Source organism: Chelonoidis abingdonii, chromosome 23, assembly GCF_003597395.2.
Source record: "Chelonoidis abingdonii isolate Lonesome George chromosome 23, CheloAbing_2.0, whole genome shotgun sequence".
NCBI lineage: Eukaryota > Metazoa > Chordata > Testudines > Testudinidae > Chelonoidis > Chelonoidis abingdonii.
The window spans coordinates 14,211,932-14,237,616 of NC_133791.1; the positions used below are offsets into that span (position 1 = coordinate 14,211,932).

The 25,685-nt window shown below is 46.1% G+C and overlaps 2 protein-coding genes across 8 annotated transcripts in view; both read left to right on the forward strand.

The window, feature by feature from the left end:
* The window catches only part of KAZN (kazrin, periplakin interacting protein), a 747,760-nt gene extending 729,823 nt beyond the window's left edge, over positions 1-17,937 (forward strand). For 6 of the 7 annotated variants that reach the window (XM_075060171.1, XM_075060172.1, XM_075060170.1 and 3 more), the window contains one exon: positions 2,767-4,513. In XM_075060171.1, coding sequence (XP_074916272.1) covers positions 2,767-2,931 — 165 coding nt within the window. In that variant the 3' untranslated portion in view covers positions 2,932-4,513. Of the gene's footprint in view, positions 1-2,766; positions 4,514-17,924 lie in introns of those variants that run through there. The other variant, XR_012654761.1, reaches the window with a different exon arrangement.
* Positions 17,938-17,952: 15 nt separating this feature from the next.
* Positions 17,953-25,685, forward strand: part of TMEM51 (transmembrane protein 51) — a 37,160-nt gene continuing 29,427 nt past the window's right edge. Inside the window, exon 1 of the mRNA XM_032779579.2 lies at positions 17,953-18,073. The gene's annotated coding sequence lies outside the window, so the exon portion shown is untranslated. The remainder of the gene's footprint in view (positions 18,074-25,685) is intronic.

Here is a 25,685-nt window from a genome sequence, read left to right on the forward strand (position 1 = left end):
GTAAGTCTGTTCACATTTTTACAGGGGAGGCTGGCAGGGAGGCAAATATGACACTACTGCCCAAACTGGTTACTAAACACAACTGAAAAATATGGGCCTGAGCTGTTTTGAAAATATGACTTGATTACTGCTTACTCTGGATCAGGTTCCCTTTTCCTGCTGTTCTCCCTTTGAAGTTCTATCTCTTCACTTTTATGGTCCTATCAGTACAGTCTATGGAGGTTCAGATAGAGACCCATGAAAAACTGGACAGGAGTACAACTCTACAGTGCCCTAGTAAACCCCTCTGCATTTTTCCCCGCTGATGCTAATAACAGTTATCAGCCAGGTGCGTGAGTAAGGGCATTAAGCAGCATAATGCAAGATGGGTGACTATAAATCATATTCTTTAAGGTAATTAAATTGCACTGAAAAGCCTTTTTGTGTCCAGGGAAAGTTGGCATTTTTAAGCCTGGAATTTATGTGATGAGTAACTCAATAACAAACCAATTATAACTTGCATAGGCTGGGCCATCTAATCACCAAGTCCAACTGACTCCCCTCTCCCGGCTGGAAATGACTGATTTTCTGCTTGGAATTGTCATTTCAACGCCATGATAATTGGGGATGTAGATACTCAGAAAAGGCATGTGTGAGCTAATGAAATAATTAATTGTATTCATTTAAAAATTTGCACACTCACTCTCTAGATATCTCTATATATGTCTCTACATATCTATATATATCTTAGAAATACTCTAAAATAGTCTTAGAAATATTTAGAAATACTCTTATACACATAGGTGTTGGGCCAGCAGTCTAAGGCAGCCCAGTGCAATGGCTGGAAAGAGTCAAAGCTTTCTCTAGAGATCTCAGAGGAGCACCGGTTCAGCCTTTTGTGGGGTTATCTCGTGTTGCTTTTTAGCGCCCCCTGCTGGCCAGTATTATGAACTCCATTGACTGGCAATGTGCCATGCCACTCCAGATGGCTAGAAGACGGGGCCAGCCTGAAACAAGGGCCAGAATCTCAGCTGATCCAAACTGAAATCTCACCATTGACTTTAATGGTGCTGTACTGATTAACACCCATGGAGGAACTGGCCCTGGGCCTTTAGATTTAAAGGGGAAAAAATGGGGGACTTCAGGACAGATTCTGAAACCATCCCTCCCAACCTCTTCCTTAGGAACAACAGACAGAGAACGTGGAGTCCCTGGTGGAAGCTGCAGGGTGGTTGTTTGGAAGTATGGAGCAGGATGCAAACTAGGCAAACATATTTCAAGCCTTAATGTGAGGCTGTAATCAGACAAGGCATTTTTTTAAAGCGTGGGTGGATTCTCCTCCAAAAAGTAACTGTAAAAATGCCACCCTGGAACTTCCCTGGTTCTTACAGCTCAGTGACTCAGGGTTAGAGTCACCCAGTTTATAAGCACAAAATAATAATAAATTCCTAACCGCCAGCCCTGCAAATGGAGGGCCTAATTCTGCTACCTTTACTCATGCTGAGTGGTCCCTCATTATTTGGGTAGTTTGACTAGAAGTACCTTGAGTACAAGTGGCAGAATCAGGCCCCTCAGCGAGGGAGCTGACAATCAAGCTGTGCGCGGGTATGACTGGCAATGAGGAACCTGCAGACAGAACTTAGTTAAAAATTCCATTGAGGACACCTGAACCAGCATAGATCCACCCTATTCTCCTGCAGCTGTACTGGCTGGGCAAAGGTAAGCGTACAAAAGCAATAGGAACCTGTTTTCGTCAGCTGTGTCAGTAAGACAGACTCAGGAACCAGATCAGTGTGTAAAGATGAGCCAGATTTCGAGTCACTTTTCTGCTTATTACTACACTTTTTAAAAAAAAAATACTTTTTTCTTACTTAACACAAATGCAGCCCTGCTGATGTCTCTCGAACAAACATTCTTGTCTCCTCATACAACAGCCAGTCCAGCTATGGGTGAGTGAGCTGGATTTGGTACTGCCTCAGGAATCAACAGGTGTCAGTGCCATTCTGATTACAGAATCGTTATTAACGCTATTGGTGCAAAAGGCAGAACTGACAAGGTTTGACTCTCCAGACAAGCTGGTGTAAATCAGTGTCACTCTATTGGCTGCAGTGGAGCTATGGCAACTTATTCCTGAGAGCAAGAGCCTTGTCTGCTGTATGTCTACACTGCAATTAAAAACCCATGGCTGCCCCGTGCCAGGTGACTTGGGCTCATGGGGTTCGGGCTAAGGGGCTGTTTAACTGCAGTGTAGACATTTGGGCTCAGGCTGGAGGCCAAGCTCTGGGATCCTCCCCACTGGCAGTGTCCTATAGCCTGAGCTCCAGTCTACACTGCTATTAAATAGCTCCTTAGACTGAGCCCAAGTCAGTAGATATGCCCTCAGATTCCAGATTTGAGTTTCCAGTGCTGGCAATTAAAGAAACAAACCTTTGCTTTGTCTACTGAGCAAATTTGGATCTGGAAGCTCTTGTGATGTGGAACTCTGCGGCAATGACATCTTTACAATCCTACTCCTGACTGTAAGTGGATTTTAAAGGAGCTTTGGGTCAGTTCTTGATTAAGCAGATCTAGTGCCCCCTTCCCTCCATGACAATATCATGCATCCTGTCTCTTTCTCCCCAGGACAATAGAATCATAGGACTGGAAGGGACCTCAAGAGGTCATCTAGTCGAGTCCCCTGCACTCTAAATATTATCTAGACCATCTCTGACGTGTTTTTCTAACCTGCTCTTAAAAATCTCCATACGATGATGGATTATCCTTACGTTCCTCTGATTTCATTTGCAGCTTCCCCTGGGGAAAATTGGAAGGGGATTCAGCGGAAAAGACGCTGATTTCCATGACGACTATGGATCTCTCAAAAACGAAGAGTGCTGTGAGGATATGAAGCTAAGTAGGCCAGAGCAGTGCCGCTTGGAACGCTTTGGCAGCCTGGAAGTCACCAATGTGTAATGAATTGGATTGTTCAGGCAAGACAGGACTCACTGAAATCAACGGTGACATTGTGGCCAGCAAATGGGAAAGAAATCTGAAGAGAATGAATGAAACGCAGACTTCTTTGGTTGTACATATTGTAGCCATTGCGAGAGGAAACTCTGTTCAGACCTAACACGGTGGCGTGTCTTTGTTTAAAGTGTCTGTCTTGTGTTCATGCTGGGAGACCCAGATAAATCCAGTACCGATTCCCTATAGTAAAAGATTTCCAGAAAATTTTCAGAGATGAACCTGGGCCCACAGTGAAATGATAGCAATGTTCACCCAATGACCTGACCGATCCATTCTTCTCTCTGGATGGGCCCCCCACAAACACAAAATGCACTCATGGGATGATTGTGGGGACCTGGGACTGCCAGCTTGAATGGGGCAGGACAGACCAGCCCCGGTGAGATTGCTTCCAGCTGTCATGACCCAGCATCAGCCCACCAGGTTTGTCTATTGCTTTGACGTCGCACAGGGGAGGAAGGATAAAAAGAGAGAGGAAACATGAGAAGGAAGAGAAATTAGGTGACTGAAAATCAACACGTACTTTGGAACAGGGTGGGGAGACTGGAAAGCTCTGGCCCTTTGGGGCACCCTCAGTGCTGTCGCTGACCCTCATTGTGTAAAGTGGTGAACATCCGCTGGAGTGCTGCAGGAGATCAGTGGGAAATGAGGCCGTGAAACGCCTCCCGCTCAGAATCTTGAAGGATCAGGCCCTTTCATTGGTCTCCAGTGCATAGATCCCATTGTGAGCTGTGCTTTAGAAATACCATGGATAGACAGTAATGTCAGGCAGGGGCAGTACTTCCTCATCTGCAGTCACTTCAACATTGTGCAGCAAGAGATCAAAAACCTGACTCACCTTTCAGCCTCTGGGGCACTCACAGCTTCCAAAATTGACAGATAGCATCTGTAGGAGCAGCCCTGCTCTTTCAGCTTGCAGTCTCATGTGCTTTCACCAACATGGGCAAGCTTTCAATGTCTGGGTGGGATACCTGCTAGAAAGTACCTGCTGCTACCAGAAGCGATGCTGGCGATTCCGTAGGTGACATTCTTCCCTGTGAGTCAGTCCTGAGCCAGTGCCCCAGGATGGCGTTAAGGAGAATATGCTGTTGGAGGTGTCCTTGCTTGGATTAAAACTGTGGATAGATGAGCTCCTGCCCCACTGAAGAGCTCAGAGAGCTTTTTGCAAAGCTAAGCAGTGTGTTGGTCCTGACATCTTGACCAAATTCAAACCTTGGTACATACATTCTGCCTAGCTTCTTATAATAGTTCCCTTTCCTCCCTATGAATGATTGTTTAGCGTGTCTGACATAGGCTGGGTGCTGTCTTCCTCCCCAGAAGTGGATGCATTTCAGCAGTGGCCGAGCAGTCCATTTGCTGCAGTCTGTAAAGCACTTTGGGGACTTTCTGGCTCAATGGTTCTGTATTATTATCAGTGTGGTCTTACTGTGGTACGATTATTGCTATAAATTCCTGGGCACAAAGGATGTTTCCGTTTATTTATTAGAAGTAATGGGAGCTCATCGGGGCCCTAGGTTCTAAGTAAATGTTGGGTTTGCTTTAGGCATAAAGGCCTTGCGCCAGCTCTGCCAGTTTCCACCATCTGAGGATCAGGTCCAGTACAGTCAAGTGGCACACTAAGAGATCCACAAAGAGGAAAGATCAATTTTACTCTTTTAAGGCCACAGAATAGATGTCAGACAAGCCCTTTGGAAAACTGAGATGAAGAGATTCCCCAGGCCTGCAAGGTTCAGTAGCATGAATGGCAAAAAAGGAAACGCGGAAGGGGAAAAGATCAGGCAAGCATAATATGAAACTCAAGTCTCTATCCAGAGGAGAACATCACTTACAACTAGGGTGACTAGATGTCCCGATTTTATAGGGACAGTCCCAATTTTTTGGGTCTTTTTCTTATATAGGATCCTATTACCCCCACCCCTGTCCCGATTTTTCACATTTGCTGTCTGGTCACTCTACTCACAACACGTATTTTCTGCTTCATTCTTTTCCTCCGTCTCTTTTTTCTTTTCCTCTTGGGTATTGAGTGGGACAAACAAGTATTTAGAAAAAGGAATGTTAAATATACTGGGTTAAATTCTGATCTCACTTACAGACAGGTAGCTCCACTGTCCTGGGTACCCAGCATCTCTGAAAATTAGGCAACTTAGATGCCTGAATATGGATTTAGGAGCAATCAGTTAGCATGCTAGAGGCTGCATCTGCTAGGCACATATGTGCCTAACTCCCATTGAATCAACGAGAGTTAGTTAGGTTCCTACCTGCATCCTTAGGCACCAAAACAGCTTTAAAAATCTGGCCCATAGGCCCTAATTCAGCCTGGTATTTGAGCATGTGACTAATTTCAAGCATGTGAACAATCCCGTTGATTTCAATGGGACCACTTGTGTGCTTAAAGTGAGGTACCTGCTTAAGTACTGAGCTCTTAAGTGGCACATAAATCTTGTGTGTGTTCTCTGCACAGGGGTGAATGTCACATTCAAGGACCAATCCTGCAGCTGGTCCATGGGCATAATGGCTGCAGAAAGCATATTTGAGTTGATCCAAAGCTCCTGGAAGTCAATGGAAAGACCCACATTCTCAGCTGGCTTTGCCTCAGACTCCCACACAATTCCTTAACTAAGAGCCTGATCTAAAGCTTATTAAAACCAACGTGAGTTTTCCATTGACATTACTGGGTTTCGGATCAGGCCCTTACATTTTAGTCAGACCTAAGACTTACTGAATTCTGTAGGAAAATCAGTTGTCCAAATGCCAGTTTTGCATCAATGAGCCCCACTGACAACTGAAAGCAGCTGTTCATTGAGCACTAGGATACCGTTTACTGTTTCTCTAGGAAAGAACCGTGACGTGTGTATCACGTGAAAGCTATTTCAGTATCATTGGTTTATTCAGTTGTTAAATACCTTGTTTTAATAACCACTGGAACTGTATTGAAAAAGAGATGGCGTAAATGTTTGTAACCAATTTCCTCCACAAAAGTGTAACCTCAAAAACCACTTCACCTACTCAAAAAACACTTCGCCTACTGAGTAACACACTATCCTCTGTTCTAGTACAGTGGCATCAAATGTCACTTTGAATGGCCCTTTTCTTTACCTGTTGAGAGCTCACCTGGGAGTCATTTCCTTTGTTAGCAGCAAGGTGTTTTTCATCACATATTTGAATCCAGGAGCCCCAAAGAGAGACAAACCAGCCATGGGCAAGGTCAACAGTGCGACTGAGTCAAAGACTTAAAAATACTCAGCCACGGGAACTGTAATATAGATGTAGGAGGAAAGGAGCTATTTAGATGCCATGCAAATGAATCAGGATATATCAGGCAGTTGTACTGCACCAGAGGGGAGGCAAGGAGAGGGAACATAGGAAAGGCAGGACAACAGGCCAGATTCTGCCCTCTGATATGTGCATATGAGTCCCACTGGTTTAAGGAAAGTGTTGAAGGGAGGAGAAAGCCACCGCCAATGGGCAGCAGAGAGACAAGCAAGGAGAAGCAAATCTGTTTTGAAAAGCAGAGTTATGAGAGAGGTGAGATCAAACAAACTGTCTGGGTATGGATAAATCAATCATATGTACATACAGGAATCATGCCACCTGCCTCTGAAATGCAGACAGCTTTGTGGTGAAAGGCAAGGGATGTTTAACAGGAGAATATGACACCACTGAGTAGGAGAGGAAATGCGAAAGTATTGACATAACCATATGCAGGGACAGAGCATGTAATCACCACACAGGAATTTGGCAAGGAAATTCTACTTAACATTCTGGTAGACGCTTCTGTTATTTCATGTCTGCAACAGGCTGCATCTCTTGCTTCTATTTTTCATCAGTACAGCCTCCTTTTCTTTCACTGTTACAGAAGTGATACCAAGCTCAGTTCTTAACGTTCTCTTCTAATCGTTACGGAGCTGACTTGCCCTTGGCCCTCTGCCTGTAAAACATCCAACCTTGGATGGTATTCAGCTTTACAGAATGGGAGCCCAACGGGAAACTGAGAGCACAAGGAGCTTATTTATGTACATGAAACTCCACTCTTTGTTGCCAACCTTCAGAGTGCCTCTTGGGAATTGCTAGGCATTAATCACACATTTGGAAAGATACCCAGTTAAAAATTGAACCAGGCAGAATCTGAAGTATTAATTAAGTGGCATCTCCTGAATGTTTTCAGTCCGACATTTAATGGTCACATTTTTGACAGAGTAAATAACAATTTAAATACATAAGATCACAAAACCAGTAACATTAATGTAAACATATAAAGTGTATGTTGTGTCTTCCTCTAGTGGCTAATCCACATAGAACATATAACAGCCCACTATTGCTGCCAGCTACTGGAGTTACCCCTGTAGATCAAGCAGGCTTGAGATGACAGCCTTCACAAATATTGCATAAGTGATTAGGAGAGGAAATGTGGAAGAACTGATGTAGCTATATGCAGGGAGGTAAATCAAGGTCTGAGTCTTAATACTGAGAATTCTGAGTAGAGCTCTGGGAAGATGGAAGTTCCACTTTGTGAAGAATTTTGAGATCTCTAAATTTAGCTTCATTCCAAAAAGGAACAAAAACTGAAAATTCTGAAATTTTCTGTTATGGAAAATTCCAGGGGAAAATAGTTTCAGGTCAATCAAAAGATTTCATTTTGATAAATGGAAATGTTTCCCTTCTATTTTGACTTTTATAGATTTTTGACTATTATATAATAAAATGCAAAATAAAATAAAAAATCTAAACAAAGTAATTTCAAAACAAAAATTGAAATCTTTCATTCCAAAAAAGTCAAACCCAGAAATTATGACATTGTCAGAACTATTTTCCCTGTTTTCTCCTTAAACAAAATTCCAGAAGAATTGACCCAGTTTCCCAAAATGTTTCAATTTTGATGGAACTGCATAGTCTTAAAGAATATGGTTCCATCAAAGTTTCTCTGACCAGCTCTAGTTCTGAGTTCAGATCCTGGGGTTGGCCAGTGGTGGCGTTTGTTACTAAAGCTAATTGAAAAATAGTTGTAGAACAGGTGGAGAAAGGCTTGCTTAACGAGACTGGACTTCCAAAGTGCTGTGCATGGAGGCTTTCATACCCCCACTCCAAGAAGACATCCACATGACCAGTGCTCAAGATAAAAAAATGTTGCTCACACCAAACATCCTTAAGTGATTTCCCCAGTCCGAGGGCTGCCATCTTGAAATCATAACATAACACAACCACCCAGAGTGGAGAAACAAGGAGTGGGGTATAGTCCTGTACTTCCTGCAGTCCTTAACTCATGACAGGTCTCCCACTGAAGCTGGAGTTACAGAGGGTTATTTGCATGTACCCATGCAAATAAAGCCCTTAATTTGGATGGGCATTGTGGACTTTCACCAAATCAACAGAGGGAGTGTTGCCTGCTCTGTCTTTCTGCCAAAAATATTGCTTGCCGATTCATGCTAAGAGTAATTTAAGGCATTATCCCTGGGAACCAGCCCCTGAAATTGGAAGTGACCCAGATCCACCAGTGAGTCAGAGGCCGCCTGGTGCAAGGCTGATGGCTCATGGTTACATGCTGGGTTGGGCTGGGCTTGTCTCATTTGGGAAGAAGATTAAGAACTGGGAGTGAGACGAAGGCAAGAGCTCATAGCTCCATGTAGACGAATTTGTCTAGGTGACCCTGTGGAACACACAATGAACTATTTTCACCTCTACTGGGGAGAGGTAGAGGGGATGGAATTTGGGTTTTGTATTCACAAGAAACTTCTGTCTGACTTAGGTAACAAGTAAAACTGAGCTCCTAAGGAAGAGCAGCGGACATGTCTTGTCTGAGGAGACTACAGATCTTCTTCACCCTCCAGCAAGAAAAGATGTACTGAAAACTCAGCCCCAGCAGATTCTGGATCCTTAGATATAATTTGTGAGCCCATTGGAGTCAGTGGAATTTCAGTGGAGTTAGGATTGAGGCCCTTAATATCTAACAGCTGTATGATGCCACTAAATCAAATCCTTAATAACTGCAGGATAGATGGCCTAAAGTCTCTGGAAGAAAGCACTACCTCTAGACATGAGGAAACGTGGCAACAAGAGTTGCCATGCATTTTAGTGTACATGGAGACATCCTGATTGTATAGTGCCATGTGAGTTAAGTTCCAGCCCTCCCTGCAGGAACGGCAGTCAGGTATGGCAAGCACCTGCAAATGTGAAAGCCCTGATTAATAGACACATGCCAGCCAAGGGGAGGTAAAACTGGACACACAGTCATAATCACTGCAGAGCGTGCCAAGTTGGTCAGCATGAGGTAGGCACTTGCTGCTCGGCTCTTAGATCCAACTGGTATGTCTGTTCTACTGGGTTGCCTGCCAGTCACAAGCTGGAACAGTTTTGGGGCAATGCTTCTCGTTTGGGCTTTGTATTATACTGCAGATGAGTCATAGATAAATGGCACCAGAACTGTGCATGGAAATTTCCCCCTCGTCCCCCGAACCATTCCAACTAACTCTGAACAAGCCACAACACAGTGTTGTGCTACTATAGAAAAAATGCAGCTATGACTTCATCTAATGGCATTATGTCACATAAGGCACGTGTTCATGCAATGGTGGGATCTGGTAGGTTTGTCCCTGGGTCTCTACGTGTCCAAAGGATATACACCTTGCGAACCACAGGAACACACGACCATAAGGCCGTTGCATTAGCTGCACAAAGACTTAGTAGAGGTAGATTCCAAAGGAGTCAAGGTCAATTAGCCACCGACTAGCACGTGCCCATAGAGACAGATGAGTACAGTGGGAGCATTAAGGGAAAAAAGCAAATTGCAATTGTCTGAAGGGGCTAAAGTGTTCAGACAATGGTCTAAGGGAATGCAAAATTGCATTTGGAGCAAAATCAACACGCTGTAAGTTTTCTTAGTTCAGTAAAAAGAAGATGGTGCTGATGAGAAAAGAAAAGAAAATATTGTCCCAGTCTATTGTTTCAGGGTGAGACCTCTTTAAGGAAGTCAGGCATAGCCCAGTGGCTCCCACCTATGACTGACTAGCTGAATCTCAAGTGAGGAGATAAGGCCAACAAGCAGCTTACTTGGGGGCTGGGAGGGAGCTGTATGGAGGGGATTGCTGGAGATTCTGGGTCAGAGAAAGTACCAGAAAGGGGCTTGTTACACTAGGTAGGGGACAGACCTGGCTAGTGACACCTGCTCGCTCAGTAGAAGCGGTCTTCTGAGGCAGTAGGTCTTAGGGGGGGCCAGGCAGCAGGACCTGGTTTACCTAGCTGATTGATATTGGACTGTATCTGAACAATAAATACAACTCTAGGAAAAGAGAAGGAAGTACGGTTAGTGGTGGAAATTCCTTTGATGCAGCTGGCTGGTAAGTTGGCCTGTGGGCTTACATGAGTGTGGAGAAACTAAGGCAGCAGCAGGGTCTGATGCTTAGTTTGGGGAGACCCTGTTACAGCTATCTAGTACCTATTAAGATAACTTTACATATGTTACCAAAATGGATTGGTCCATATGAAATCTCCAGACTAATAAGGAGCTAAGTTTAAGTAAACTTTTAACAGTAATAAAATGCAAGTTTTTTAAATGCACGAATAGCAATGTCATAGATAATGGTGGCAAGGGGGCTAGATCCTCACCCTGTGTAGACCGTAATAGCTCCATCTGAAGAGCTGGTATATGCCTTTTAACCAATACAGCTAGTCACTTACTGTGACCTCCTATTGTTATGTATTATTTTGTTATAGCGGGTACCATCCTGGTTCACTAGCCTGAGCAAAGGCTTGGGAGTCAGGGGAGCTGTGTTCTGTTTTAAATGCTTCCGCAGATTCACTGTGTGATGCTAGGCAAGTTATGTAACCTCTCTGTGCCTCAACTTTCACACCTGAAAAATGGGTATAACAATGCTTGTGTATTTTTTTAAAATACATATGCAGTATTGTTGTAGCTGTGTCAGTCCCAGGATATTAGAGAGACAAGATGGGTGAGGCAAGCTTGTCTCTCTCACCAAGTTGGTCCAGTAAAAGATATTACCTCGCCTACCTTGTCTCTCTCTCTCTTTTTCAGTGCTTTGAGATCTACAGATGAAAAATGCTGTATAAATCTAAATATTATTCCTTTAAAACCAGAGACGAGTCTGATCTAGAATTCTGGATGGATGGAGGTTGGATCAGGATTTGTTGTTCTGTTCAGACTTGTCTTGATACGACTCCAATCGTGGGGAATGTACTGATCTGTATTAGAGTTAGGCCTTGTACTTCAATTTTGCCTCTAAAAGGATTCTGACTTTCCCTGGTCTAGTTGCTCATGGGTATGCTACACACTGAATGGTCTTGCTGGATGTCTGTTAGATAAATAAAATACTCCTACATTTCAGAAGCAAAATAACATGAAATGTCATGCCTAATTTTGCAAAATAAACTAGTGTGGATTTTTTGGGTGCTAACCATGAGATACTTTAAAAGGGCTTGATTTTCTGGAAGTGCTGAGAAGTTAACCTCCGACTATCAGGTGCCTTTAAGATGTCTTGAATTGGACACCCAAAAATTGAGGCACCTGAAATCACTATTCAGTTCTGAATTAACTTCCATGTTTGCTGTAACTGTTCTCATCAGCATTGCAAGCTCTTCTGTGAGATTGTATTCAGCCTAATGTATTCTGGTCTTTTAGATACATTCTAGCTGCTGGCAATGGGAAACAACAGCAAAAATGAAATAAACGGTGTCTGAATTTCTCAACCATTCAAATAATTTTCCACTGATTGCTTAAAACTGCACATCTGGTGAAATGAGCGAGAATACATCTAAGCAATTTCATCTCTTCCTGTCAGTACAATTCCTCCCTTATCTGATACAGTAACTATTTCTGCAGCCCTAGTGACTGGAGATATATACTGCTCTCTGTCTCTGCTGAAAACTCTTGTTCCGTGAAGTGGTGCAGTCACATTGAATTCCTTAATGATAGTAGTTGTTAGTAGGAACCCCAGACTAGATGGGCTGGTGGCAGCATTTTCAGCACCATGTTGCTGAGACATCTACAGAACGGAATTAGATGACATGATAGTCACTGACGAAGGTTGAGACACCATCTACCATCCACCCAAGGGCCCCCAGTGTTTCTAACCCAGGGGAACAGAACTATGTTAGAAACAGTTTGCAAATGCCCACAGTGTAGATAGGGTTCCAGAGGCCACTCAGGGCAAATCAGTAGCCCCCTGAAAAATGTGATGGGAGAACCAGGGTCAAGAACTGCTCCAGGAAAATCATGAATCCACTAGCACACAAACCTGCTTAGGGTTGAACACAGCAATCCTTGGCTTTGACATGGCTGTTGAGTTACTCAGAACTGACTACTGCAGATTGTGGCTAAGGGGTTACTTCCTTCTTCCCTCATGCCCTTTAGTCAGACTGTCCGCTCATTTCCAGAATTTCACCCAGAGGGTTTTTTTTTTACAGACTCTACACAGGAAAGAATTACTTCATTCACCACTAACATACAGCCACCTCTGGGCTGGAACATTGCAGCAGTTTAACAGTGCATGACAACACTATACATTAGTTTAGGACAGGAGGTGAAGAATACCAGATCCCGATGAAACTGTATAAGGGGAATTTGGTGGGGGGAGGAGGGGGGGAGAGAGTAACTTCAGAGGCAGTGTTGTCTAGTGTTTAGAGGAGGGGACTGGAGTCAGGCAGCCTGGGTTCAAATCCTATCTTCCCTATATGTGGAACTCCTTGTCAGAGAATGCTGTGAAGACCAAGACTATAACAGGGTTCAAAAAAGAACTAGATAAATTCATGGAGCATAAATCCATCAATGGCTATTAGCCAGGATGGGCTGGGATGCAAAACCATGCTCTGAAGTGTCCCTGGCCTCTGTTTGCCAGAAGCTGGGAATGGACGACGGAGGATGTATCACTTGATGATTACCTGTTCTGTTCATTCCCTCTGAAGCACCTGGCATTGGCCCAGAAGACAGAATACTAGGCTAGATGGACCATTGATCTGACCCAGTATGACCGTTCTTACGTATAAGCAATTTTGGGAAAAAGGCAGCATTTTTAAACACAGGTTTCAAAGTAGAGGTGCCATAAAAATCCTATTAGCTGCATGTATAACCCTAGTTAGAGAGAAGCCTATTCATGAAAGGATTATTGTTTAATCTTCAAAGCCTTTGGTGGAGAAGGGGAACAAAATCAGATTTTCTGGTTGCCCTTTGCTTCCGTTTTATGAGGCTGAACTGCTACATTATTCAAAAAAGCTGCCCGAAGGAATACACCACAAATCCAGAGGAAAAGGGGAAGGCATCAGCCCTGCCACGCTCATGGGATCAAGATGACTTAGTTCATTTTTGCAACAAAGTTGCTTTCCAGCCAACGAGTAAATGGGATATTTATTTGCATTCTCCCCAGTGCCATGTTCACAGTACAGCACAACGGATGTAATTACTGACAACCACAGCAAAAGCCTGTGCGTGGGGCTCTTGACCTACTAAAAGATGATAAGCCTGAAAACACTGTGGTAAACAGAAATTAAAATAAAACTGAGAGCTCCTGTAAACGAGAAACTGAGCTCCAACCTAGAGACTCCACAGCTCTGGTTTCTTCTTTATTCTTGGGGCCCGATCCAAAGGCTACTGCAGTCAATCTACGTCATTCCACTGACTTCAGATTGACCTTGGATCAGGCTCTTAGCACGCCATAGCAAACGGAAAACTGAAAGTCAAAACACTGAGTTCTAGTGAACATGCGGCATTTTGTATCTGATGTTTGTTAATGTAAACAGGCTTTGGAGCAGGGACTGCGTCTGATCTGGCTTTGTGCCCCACTTATCAAATGGAGCCCCAATCCTGGTAGAGGCCTCGGAGCACTACTGTAATCTCACCAGTATGTACCACAGCACCGTTCAAAAAGATCGCAGGGCGCTTTAGAGATTTCACTAGCTGATGCCATTCCCACCATCTGGCAGAGGGCAGACCACTATATTTGGGAGCTGTCAGGTGGAAATTCTGGTGCTGGATCGCTCTTGCCAGTCATTATCTTTTCAGCAGTCACTCATCCAGGGAGATCCTGCCCCTCACCCAGGTGACGCTGCTTGCTCTGACATCACTCCCCGGTGCCCTAATGCCACCATGACTGCACTGCCCTCAGCCTGGCCTCACGGGAACTGTACGTTTATCTTGCCACGTTTTGCTCACTCATGCTTTAAGGGTGGATTTTCAAAGATGCCAAAGGGAGTTAGGCATCCAACTCCAATTGGAATTTGGGTTCCTTACTTTCTTAGGCTCTCTTGAAAATCCCTGTATGGACTGTAACCTCTGTTGGGCAGTGGTCTAGTCTTTGGCACAGTGTACTTCTTACAACATGTCTTTTGAGCCAATAGCTCTAAATAAATTGTTGCTAATGATTGTGAATTTATCACAAGTCCTGTGATATTTGAAGTTTTACTTTTGGCTCCAGGAGCTGGGGGGGGGTCTGTGATTACATGGGAACCTCAGCTCTCATGCTCTTTAAAAAAACTATGTTTCTAGTTTTTGTGGCTGCAGAGTGAACCCTGAAGATCTGGAAAGCAAATAAAACCCACCATTTTATTATTTTCTAAAATCTCATGATGTTTAGAGAGAGAGAGAGAGAGAGAGTGTGTGTGTGTGTGTGTGTAACCCGACTCATGATTTTAGAATGTTTGGATTGGCAATAGAACCTTGCAACCCCACCTGAACCTGATGGTCTCCTCGCACTGCCCCCGCCCCGAGCGCCAACTCCGCAGATCCCATTGTCTGGAAGTTGCAGCCAATGGGAGCTACAGGGGTAGTGCCTGTGGCAGCAGCCCATAGAGTCCTTCTGGTCTGTGCCCCCATAGAGACCCCGCCTAGGAGCTGCTGCCAGAGGGGTGTGCTGGTCGCTTTCAGGAGCTGCCTGAGGTAAACGCTGACCCCTTCCTGCACCCCAGCCCCCTTCCCCAGCCTAGAGTCTGCACCCAAACCCCCTCTCAGAACCCACACCCAAACTCCCTGCTCCAGGGAGGGGGGATGGAGTGAGCAGGGGCAGGGCCTCAGAGAGTGGGAGGGATATGGGTGTGGCCTTATGAGAGGGGTGGGGCACGGGACTTTGAGCAATTAGACAGTTGGCAACCCTACCAGGTGGACATCTGGAAGCAGGGCAGTCGGGGGGGGGCAAGTGGGGCAATTTGTCCCAGGCCCCGTGCTCCGCAGGGGTCCCCAAGAGAATGGCTGAGGCTCCCGCCCCGGCCCCGGCAGACTCCACCTCCTCCCCTCTCCTGGAGCCTCAGCGCATCCAGCAGCGTCCCTGAACAGTGCTGCAGCGTGGCTCTGGTGGGGCCCCTGAGCTCCGCCCCGCTCAGAGCCGCACGGTAAGGGCGTGGGGCTGCGAGCTCCATGCTGAACTCAGCTCCCTTCGCTCGGCCTGGAGCTTGCAGCCCGGCCCGCCTACCATGGGTCTCTGAGCAGGGAGGGGCTCAGGGGCCCCACCAGAGCCATGCTATAGCTGTCGACGGAAGCTCCTGGATGCACTGAGGCTCCGGGTGAGGGGGGAGCCAGGGCCTGGGGGCTGGCTAAGGTGCAGGAAGTCCCAGGGACAGTCAATGGTCCACGAGGAGGAGGCAGAGGCTGGGGGAGAGGGAACGGCGGGGGGTTGGATATTGTGGGGCGTTCCGGGGATCGTCAGAACTCGAAGTGGAGGGGTGGATAGGGGATCGGGGCTAGTCAGGGGACAGGCAGCAGTGGGGGTCCGGAGGTGGGTGGTGGGGGTGTGTGTCTCGGGAGATTGGTGAGGGACAAGGAGCAAGATGCGGTGGGGAGTCTGGTAGGCAGGCAGTTGGGGGGCAGGAAGTGGGTGGGGGTTAGATAGGGGGCAGGGCCAGGCTGTTTGGGAAGCACAGTCTTCCCTACCCTAAAGCTCATTCAGCAGTTTGAGGCTTGCAGAAGAGCCAGTCTGTTAGCTTTTCCTTTAGGGCTACCATCCCTTTCATTTCTCAAATGCCAAATTATAATCTATATTTAATTTCAGTGCCATAGGGAGATTCATGTCAGGGGAGGGTAGCTTCATTTAAAATGAGCCACGGGGGGAGGGATCACATGAGAAGAGCAATATCCTACACCACCTGCCTCCTTCCCAACCCTGCCATGGGAGACCCCCCCCCCTGCATTCCTCGAGGCTCCAGAGGGGTTAATTCAGTGGTTCTCAAACTTTATACTGGTGACCCCTTTCACATAGCAAACCTCTGAGTGCGACCCTCCACATTATAAATTAAAAACACTTTTTTAATATATTTAACACTGTTATAAATGCTGGAGGCAAAGTGGGGTTTGAGGTGGAGGCTGACAGCTCGCGACCCCCAGTAATAACCTCGTGACCCCCTGAGGGGTCCCAACCCCCAGTTTGAGAACCCTGAGGTTAATTTAATTTTAGCACCCTGTGTCCATTCACATGCACGTGCTATTTTGAGCATTTCAGTTTTCACAACATAGGCTCATCCCAGATTCTGGAACAAGCTCAAATGCTCAGTTCATGGAGTATGTACATAAGCTATACTAAAGACAAACCCACAGTAACCGTCTCCAGTTTTTGTGAGGGACCCCAAGGAGCCAGTGTCTAGGAAACAGATAAATGTGTGGAGGTTAAGTCCATTAATGGCTATTAGCCAGGATGGGTAAGGAATGGTGTCCCTAGCCTCTGTTTGTTTGTTAGAGAGTGGAGATGGATGGCAGGAGAGAGATCATTTGATCATTGCCTGTTAGATTTACTCCCTCTGGGGCACTTGGCATTGGCCATTGTCGGTAGATGGGATACTGGGCTGGGTGGACCTTTGGGTTCATTTAGATTAGAACATAAGAACAGTCATATTGGGTCAAACCAAAGTTATGGAGACAGATATGAGTCAAGGAAGCCAGCAGAGTATCAGAAACCTGGAAAAATCTGACTGGATGAGCTCAGGCATTTGGTCACAAGCTGAGGTGGTTCAAAAGTTTTGGATTTTTTTTAAGCAGAATTTTTGTATTGTTTCTTTAAACATTCAAACACAGAAAACAGCAAATATTTGGCCGCACACTTCTGAAACCCCAAACCATATTCAGGTTTTGGCAGACTAATTTCAGCTTTTCAATTAAAAAAAATACAACAAATTTTGAAGGAAAGCAGACGTGATTTTTTCTGCTTTTTAAAACCCCCTAGTTTTCAATCTAGAAAAAGTTTTGACAGAAAATATTTGTCCAACCCTTTTGATGAGCTCTAGTGCCTTTTAGCACTAGCTGATGCTGAGACCCAGTGATACCTTGTAAAGAAGTTTTCTCAAAACTGGGTTTGTGCTGAGCTGCAGAAGGTTTATTTTTCCCACGGCTGCCTCTGGGTGTGGAGCAAGTGGGGCAATTTGCGCCAGGCACCGCAGGGGCCGCCACGAGAATTTAATATTGTATAGTATTGCAATTTTTTTTTATGGAAAGGGCCCCTGAAATTGCTTTGCCCCAGGCCCCCTGAATCCTCTGTGTGGCCCTGTCTGGAAGCCCTGGCCGTGCTGGAAAGCGTGCCCAGAACCACTGCCCAAACATCAGGGGGACCAGCATCTGCACGGGGGTGTGGGGGCCCACTGACTGTGCTGCCCTGAGGCTGGGAATTGCTGCCAGCGGGCTGGCCAGAGGGGGTGGCACTTCAGTGGTGAGTCCCAGTGAAAGGAGAGGTGCTATGGGAATGTCAAGTAACATCCCTGTCCCACGGAAGCAGCTATGAGAAGATCAGAACCCAGCTTCCACACCCAGAGCCCAGGCCTGGCTAAAGAGGCTGCAGGCACCAGCAAGGGCCATCTGGCTCCGAGTCTGGAGCCGTTCCAGGGGCCGGCCCCGAACCCACCCACTGGCTGGGGCGGTTCCTGGCTTGGCCCGCCGCCTGCACACGCCCCTCATTGCTGTATCGAGTCGGGAGGCTCTAGGACCCGGGCGCGGCGTCCAGGGGGCGTGGAGTGGCTGCGGGGAGGGCGCTGCAGGAGCCGCCCGGTTGCTGTTCGCTTCCTGCTGCCGCCCTGGCTCTCCCCTGCCATGGGGAAGAGGAGGAGGCGGTGGCCGCGGCGCGGAGCAGCGCTTGGGGAGGGCCGCCGGACATGGAGCGGTGCCCGAGGCGCGCAGGTGAGTGGGGCCCGGGCGGGACGCGCACCCCGGAGCCCGGTAACTTCCCCCCGCGGACTTCGCTCCCCGTGCCCGGGGGAGGGAGCCGAGTCCGTCCCAGCCTGGCGCCTCCAGGGGGAAGCTGTGCCCTGACCTAGGGGAGCCCGGCGCCCTCCCTCCGCGGGGCGCTCCGGTTCCAGGCAGGCTCCGAGCGCTCCCCAGGAGCTGCGCCTCCCCTGCCCGGTGCGCTCGGATCGCAGGGGATCTGGACCCGCCAGCCATGGGGCTCTCTCCTCTCCGGAGCGCCCTGGTCTCCGGTGGACGGGCTGTGCCACGCCCCGGCTCCGGATTTCCACGTCCGACTCTGGGAGAAGCCCGCCGCTTCTCCTGCGCCGCTCCCTCTTGCCCGCGCTTCCCGGACGGACTCGTTCCTCCGCCTTACTCCGGAGTAACTCGCTCTTTTTCTCCTGCTGTAACTCTTGGCCCCGGATCTGGCCCTGGCCGGAGCCCTGGAGCAGGGTCCTTGCCGCACCGGGCTGTCCTGGCGGGCTTCTGCTTTGCATCAAAGGTGCTGGGTAGGATTCCGGAGTTCCTCCGAGTGGCTGTTCCGCAGGACACTTGTAGACTTTCCTGGCAGCGGTGCGCACGGTTAGGGAACTTGCCACTGCTGCAGGTTGTCTCGGATTTGAGCAGTGAGCCTCCATAACTGGGCGGGCCGAATAGCTTCTTCAACTAGAAATGATTTGCACTGCGAGCACCTTATTTCGTTAGCCAGAACTTGTCCTCCAAGCACCCTATAATCCAGGAATGGCCAAATTTACTGGTCCTCCGAGCCCCATACAGGGCCTGCACTTCCATTTAGGCGACCTAGGCAGTCGCCTAGGGCACCAGGATTTGCGGGGGCGGCATTTTGCCACCCTCGGCGGCAATTCGGCAGCGGGGGGTCCTTCCGCGCTCTGGGTCTTCGGCGGCAATTCGGCGGCGGGTCCTTCACTCGCTCCGGGACCCGCCACTGAAGTGCCCCAAAGACTGGGAGCGCGGAAGGACCCCCCCCCGCCACAGAATTGCCGCCGACCGGGAGCATGAAAGGACCCCCGCCGAGGGCACCAAAAAGCCTGGGGCCGCCCCTGGCCCCATATGATAATCTTCAGAAGTACGAGAGCCGGGTGCAACTGCCAAGGCTCGGGGTTTCTACCCTGTGGCAGGGTGGTGTGGCTAGGGAGGTGCTTCTGAAGCCCTGAGCCCCAGCAGGTGCCTCCCGTGGAGCGGAAGCCCCAAGACCCCTTTCCCCAATGGGGAGAAGCCCCCGAGCCCCACCATCCTGCTGCAGGGCAGAAGCCCTGAGTCGTCCGCCTTCCCCCCCCACCGTCTGGTAGGTGGAGAATGGGGGGACATGAGGGGCTTCCTGAGATGCTTCAACTGTAAAAGAGCTGCTTGTGGCTCGCAAGCTGCAGCGTGGCCACCCCTGCTATAACCGGTGTTGCACTTTGCTCATTGGAAACAACAGGACTTGAATGCCGTTTCCTTAATCAATGGCAGTTCTCACTATCTATCAATGGGTTTCACTGTAGGTATCCTTTTCAGGTACTGCTGCCATATGAGAAAGGGTAGCCTTCTGTCTGAGGGATTCAACAGGGATTCGGGAATCGGGAATCAGGATTCGGTTGCCTGTTCTGCCACCGACTCCGTGTGACCTCAGGCAAATCGCTTAATCTCTCTGTGCTGCCACAGATCCCCACCTGTAAATGGAGATAGGATATTTTTTCTTCCACCATTTATCTTGCCTGTATGCTCTTTGGGGGCAAGGACTGTTTTGTTACAGTACATAACAGTGGAGACACTATCCTGTTTTGTGTGTTTAGGTGTTGCTACAATACGAACACTAATACCTAAGGGTCAGGGCAGTAATTGCTGTAGTATCTGGGTGTCAAGAGGGTTATTGCACTGCTGGTATGATAGAGAACTACAAAGATGACTTGGGCATGTATATTACAACTGACCCAACTGCCTGTCAATAAAGTTGCACCCCCTCCCCCAAGCTGAATGTAATTCATTATCCAGTCATTGCTTGGGTAGCTTATAATTCCATGCAGTTTTGTTAGTCCTCTTTGTGGGCATTTGATGAGCACAGTTGAATTAGGCTAGAGGGAAAACTTTCAAGGGTGAAGTGATGCAGAATATTAGGGAATTCTGGATGCTCATTAACTACTGAGGTGACCCTCGGTGGTACTTTCTGTATGCTACCTTGCAAGTAATATGGGGGAAAGATTGGAGCAATTCCTTAACCGGAACAAGCTGGCACTGCTATCTTGTATAAGAAGATTGTGTGCCTAAGAATATATTTATATCTAATATTTCCCAAGCTGGTGTTTTCAGCATCTCTAGTGTGTTTTAATTCACCTGGTTATAGTGGAATGGTTAATCAAAGGAGAACATTTGCCTTACCAACTGGCCAGGTTTCAAAGTTGAGGACAGAACTTCCAGCAAAAATACTGAGGAGGGATTAAACTGTGTAATTGATTTACAGTGATATACATAGCCTCCTTCTGTAGGGAGACAGGGGTTGGGTGGGGGAGGTTGGAGTTTACTGAGATAAGGGATAGTAGAAAAATTGCTGGGTAAAACGTCTTTTTTGTATTAAAAGGGAAGAGAGAACATTTGGAACCAGTTTGGAGCCAGGAGTCTGAAAGATTCCTAGCTAAGCTACTTGGCTTTTCCCAGTCTGATCCAGGACCCACTGGCACTGGTGTAGGCTTCTGTGAATCATGTTGATTGTCTCACTCATAAATAGTGGAAGTAAGGGCATGTCTGCACTGCCCTGTAGTTTGGACTACCGGGGTGTGAATAGCAGTGTGCACCAAAGTACTGTGCTGTTGCCTGCATGGATGCTTCAGGCACAAGCCAAAAGGTCCTTAATTCACATTAACCCTCTTCAAACAAGGTCACATTAATGAGAAATGGGAACTTTTTAGTTTTCGCCAAGGTGTCCACACAAGGGAGGTACAGCGTATCTCTTTGGTGTGCGCTGCTATTCACACCCGAGTGGTCCAAACTGCCGGGCAGTATAGACGTGCCCTGAGTCTTATGACCACGCTAGCAGATCTGCCCTTTACAGAGATTCTTTTCACATGTGTAACTGCAACTTTCATGGCCCTAATATTGCCTTCTAACTTTCTCTTGTTAAAAATTAATAACAACCACCTGGGAGCAAATGAAGTCCAGTTGAAAGTCAGCCCTACTCATGCCCAAAGACACAGAAGGAGCAGCTGAAAGTCTAAGAAGTTTAAAACACTCAATTTAAATATAATATAAACAGAAAACCAGTCTCCTAAAATAGAGAGATGGAAACTGGTTTTACAACTCTTGTGAAAAACCTGTTTTTTGAGCAGCTGAGCATGTAAACGAAAGCAATCTTAGTACCATATCTGTTGTTGTTAGTATAGTGAGCTGTAATTTCATAATGGTTCATTCTATCTTACTAGCTGATGGCCTGTCATCTAACAAGGTATATCAATAAATCATATGTGGGCTTATGGTTATTCTGCACGTCGTGTTATATTTCTGTATTCCAGTGTGTCTGTGTGCTAGTACCTTTCCAAAGTGTGTCAGAATGAAGGATCATTCTTAGTTTCTATTAATTGTTAGAGAATTAAATGGTGACCTTCCTTCTCCATTGTCTTGCGCTCTGTGTATTTCCTCACACCAGTGCAAAGGGGATGTGAACACTTCCTGATCAGTTGTGTTCAGTGGCCCTTTGGCACTGATCTAAATGATGACACATGGGTGCAAGGCAGTGGAAAGTTGGGTCTCTGGCTTTCTCTCAATGGGGCTTATTTCTGCATATGCTTAAGCACGTGACTGACTGTGAATGTGCATGTGAACTTTTGCAGCAGTGGGGGCTAGAAGGAAAAACTGGAACTGAGGTAGTCAGCAGAAAACACCACTTGTCCAACGCCAATTTGATTCGGTCTGTGGCTTTGCTTAAGGGAACTTGCACATAGGCATATTGTGGGAGAACAGAACAAAAGGATTTCTGCCACTTGGTGTATTGTAATAGAAAGAAACCCAATTATGTACTAGGGGTAAGGAACCTAAGTCTCATTTTCAGAAGTGAATTAGGCACATATGTTTTATGAAGGTCTATGGGGTTTAGGCTCTTAAGTCGCTTAGGGGCTTTTCAAAATGTTACCCTAGGTTTTTATTAGAAGCAAACCAGCTAACAGTTTTTTATAAGAACTGCTGGAAATGTTTCTACAATTTTTAAAAAAATCTAATTTAAATAGCTGTTTTTAAAACCTATTAGTAACTCCCTGAAACCCAAACATTGCTGTGCTAACAACCTGTTAGTGAAGCTGACTTTATTGCCCAAGGGATGCAAAAAGCAAACAACAAAAAACTTCTAATAATCTAAGATGCTAATAATAACACAGGTGAATGTTTTAAGTTGATATTAATGCTAATACAATTGGTGGTAGAAATAAAAGCAAGCTTATTTCGTCCTAACAGTTGTTTTGGCAGGCGTGTGTGAATAATGCGTGACAACATCCTAAAAGACTTTACTATGCCGTTTGGTTAGAATATTGTACATTCTAGTCCAGTTTTTTTTCAAAATGATCTTATCTTCAGCTGTAGCAGTGACAAATTCTTTTTGTTACAGTATTTAGAGAAAAGACAAGCCATTCCTTCCATTTGCTTTGAAAGGAAATGTGTTACAGCATACCGTCTCTCTACTCTTGAACCTGTCTTGCCTCTACTTAGATTCAAAAGCCTTCAGTCTTTGCCTCTTATGTCCTTTCGGTGAATTGTCTTAAAGTCAGACCTTAACCTTTTTTCATAACTTTCCTCTTGTCATGTATTTCCCATTCCCTTTGCCCCCTGATACATTAGATACAAAGGCATTTGTTATGAGTAAATCATGCATGGGGGAATAGAGAACTGGAAAATGCATGTTATGAATAGTTGATGCAAGTGGTCATTTAAACAAATTACAAGAGCACACAGGACCAGCTGGTATGTACAGAGTTAATTTACTATAAGATGAATTAGAGAGGTCAGGTAGATTGTTCAGCAATATCCCAAGGGATGTGATGGAATCCCCATTGCTTGAGTCACTTAACTATAAATCATTTGAGAATGTATTGTAGCGAACAGATTAGATGCCCTAATACAGGGGTAGGCAACCTATGGCACGCGTGCCAAAGGCGGCACGCGAGCTGATTTTCAGTGGCACTCACACAGCCCAGGTCCTGGCCACCAGTCTGAATTTAATTTTAAATGAAGCTTCTTAAATATTTTAAAAACCTTATTTACTTTACATACAAGAATAGTTTAGTTATATATTATAGCCTTAATAGAAAGAGACCTTCTAAAAACGTTAAAATGTATTACTGGCACACGGACCTTAAATCAGAGTGAATAAATGAAGACTCGGCACACCAGTTCTGAAAGGTTGCCAATCCCTGCCCTAATAGGTTACCTCTACCTCAGAAACATAGGAATAGAAGAGAAAGGAGCATAGCCAGTCATCCCACCCTCAGCGCATTGGTACGTAACTTACTATTAGGGTTGGCTGAACAGAAAAAGAAAGAGAGAAAAACTGAGTTCAGGATGTTGTTTGAATCTTGTAGGTATTTGGCCAACTATACAGAGCTGATCCAATAGCACAGAAAAGGGTTTGAGTAAATTGTTCGGAATAGCAGTGAAATTCATCCAGTGATTCCTGGACCACTGCTCCACTGTAACTGTTCAATGCATCTCTCTTGCTTTTGTTATTTCCCTCCTTTTCTTGCTTCCTTTTCCTGTAATAGGCCCTCGTCTATTTTTTTTCCCTGTGTTGTCTTCAGTTTCTGTCTCTTTCCCTCTCCTCTCCCCTACACCTTGCATTCTACCACTTCTGTTAAAATTTCTTTTCCTTTCTCTTCTCCCCATCTCCCCCCTCCAATTCTTATACTTCCCTTTTCTAACTTACCCTGTCAGGCTCGCGCTCTCCTGCCACCTCTCCCCCACACTCCAAACCCATCCGGTGACCCACCTGTAGGACTTGGAAACTTTACCAGACACTTTCTCAGGCTAGAATTTCTCAAGTCTTTTACCCAAAGCAGATGATAACTTTCCTCAGTCATGGGTGTAACTCCAAATTTTGTGCTACTGAGCAAGGACTGAGTGAACTCACGCTGTGATTCAAGCAGATTTATAGTTCTGTGGCAATGCATCTTATCAGCATGTTGCAACTATTAGTAGCTGTCCACCCCTGTCTCATGCAGTGACTTCTGGGCACAATCGTGGTAGGCGACTCCCTTTTTCAAAGCATTCTTTTGTCAGCGCTCCGATGAAGAACATGGTCAGGAGTGGTGATAGATGGCAGCTTCCTTGCAGTGTGAGTGTTTAAATGTTACTCTCAATACCTGATTTAATTTTAGCTGTTTTGTTTGCAAAATATTTAATGTGCATAAAAAAAAATTATGCAAAACCACATCTGATATACAGAGGCTGTATTTATTCTGAAGTGAGGGGAATTGGACTGGGAAATGAGGAAGGGCGGTCAGCTGGCAATTTTAATGTTTTGCAGAATGTAGGAAAGGGAGGAGGAGATTGCAAGTGGAGATAGTGTCTAAAATTCTGAAGGAAAATTACTTGGGAGACAGGATCAAGAGGAACATGTGGGTGGTAGGGTTGGATCCAGTCAGTCCTTTTAAGAAGAATGACTTTGGACCTTATTTAGCTTGTTTTACTTCAGCTGGAGAGGGTAAAAAAAGACTTTGGAGGTGATGTCATACAATAGGCATCACTGAAATGCAGGAGGGAAGTGGCAGGGCTTTGAAAGATGACAAAAGTGCAGTTGAATTAAAAACAGAAGGGTGAGGGGGAAGACTAGGAGTGAGAAGGCACCATAAGAACGACCATACTGGGTCAGACCAATGGTCCATCTAGCCCAGTATCCTGCCTTCATGACAGTGGCCAATGCCAGGTGCCCCAGAGGGAATGAACAGAACAGGGAATCATCAAGTGACCCATACCCTGTCGCCCATTCCCAGCTTTCCCAGCTTCTGGCAAACAGAGGCTAGGGACACCATCCCTGCCCATCCTGGCTAATAGCCATTGATAGATGAATTCATGGAAGATAGTCTATTTCTTTTTTTTAACCCTACCATACTGAAGGTGACAGTATAGTAAAGAACTGGAGAAGGCCTCAGACCAACTCCAGCATTTATGGCTACATAAGATGACACTTTTAATGCCTCACAAGCATAAATGTAAAAGCCAACACATTATGGAAACTGATTTGTGAAGAGTTCTGTGACCCAAAGAACAGTAACTGTGGGACAGTTTTCCATGAGCAAGGAGTTAGAGACGCTTAGATGTTGTCTGAAGTGAGTGATTCCATAGTACCCACAGAGTGGCAGTGCTGCACAGACAGACAAGAAAGTACAGTCTGCTCTACAGGGGTTTACAGACTGGAACAGGGAGCTTTTCCTAAATTAATTTTTGCTTCTGAATGCATTCGCAGGAGTAAGGGTTCTAAAGCGCAGGGGATGGCCTTGGTGTTAGAGAAAACAATAAATAAACCTCAGCTGATGGGCTTTCGATACAACCTGGGTCATCACACCTAACAGAATGGGATTCTGGGAGGCCT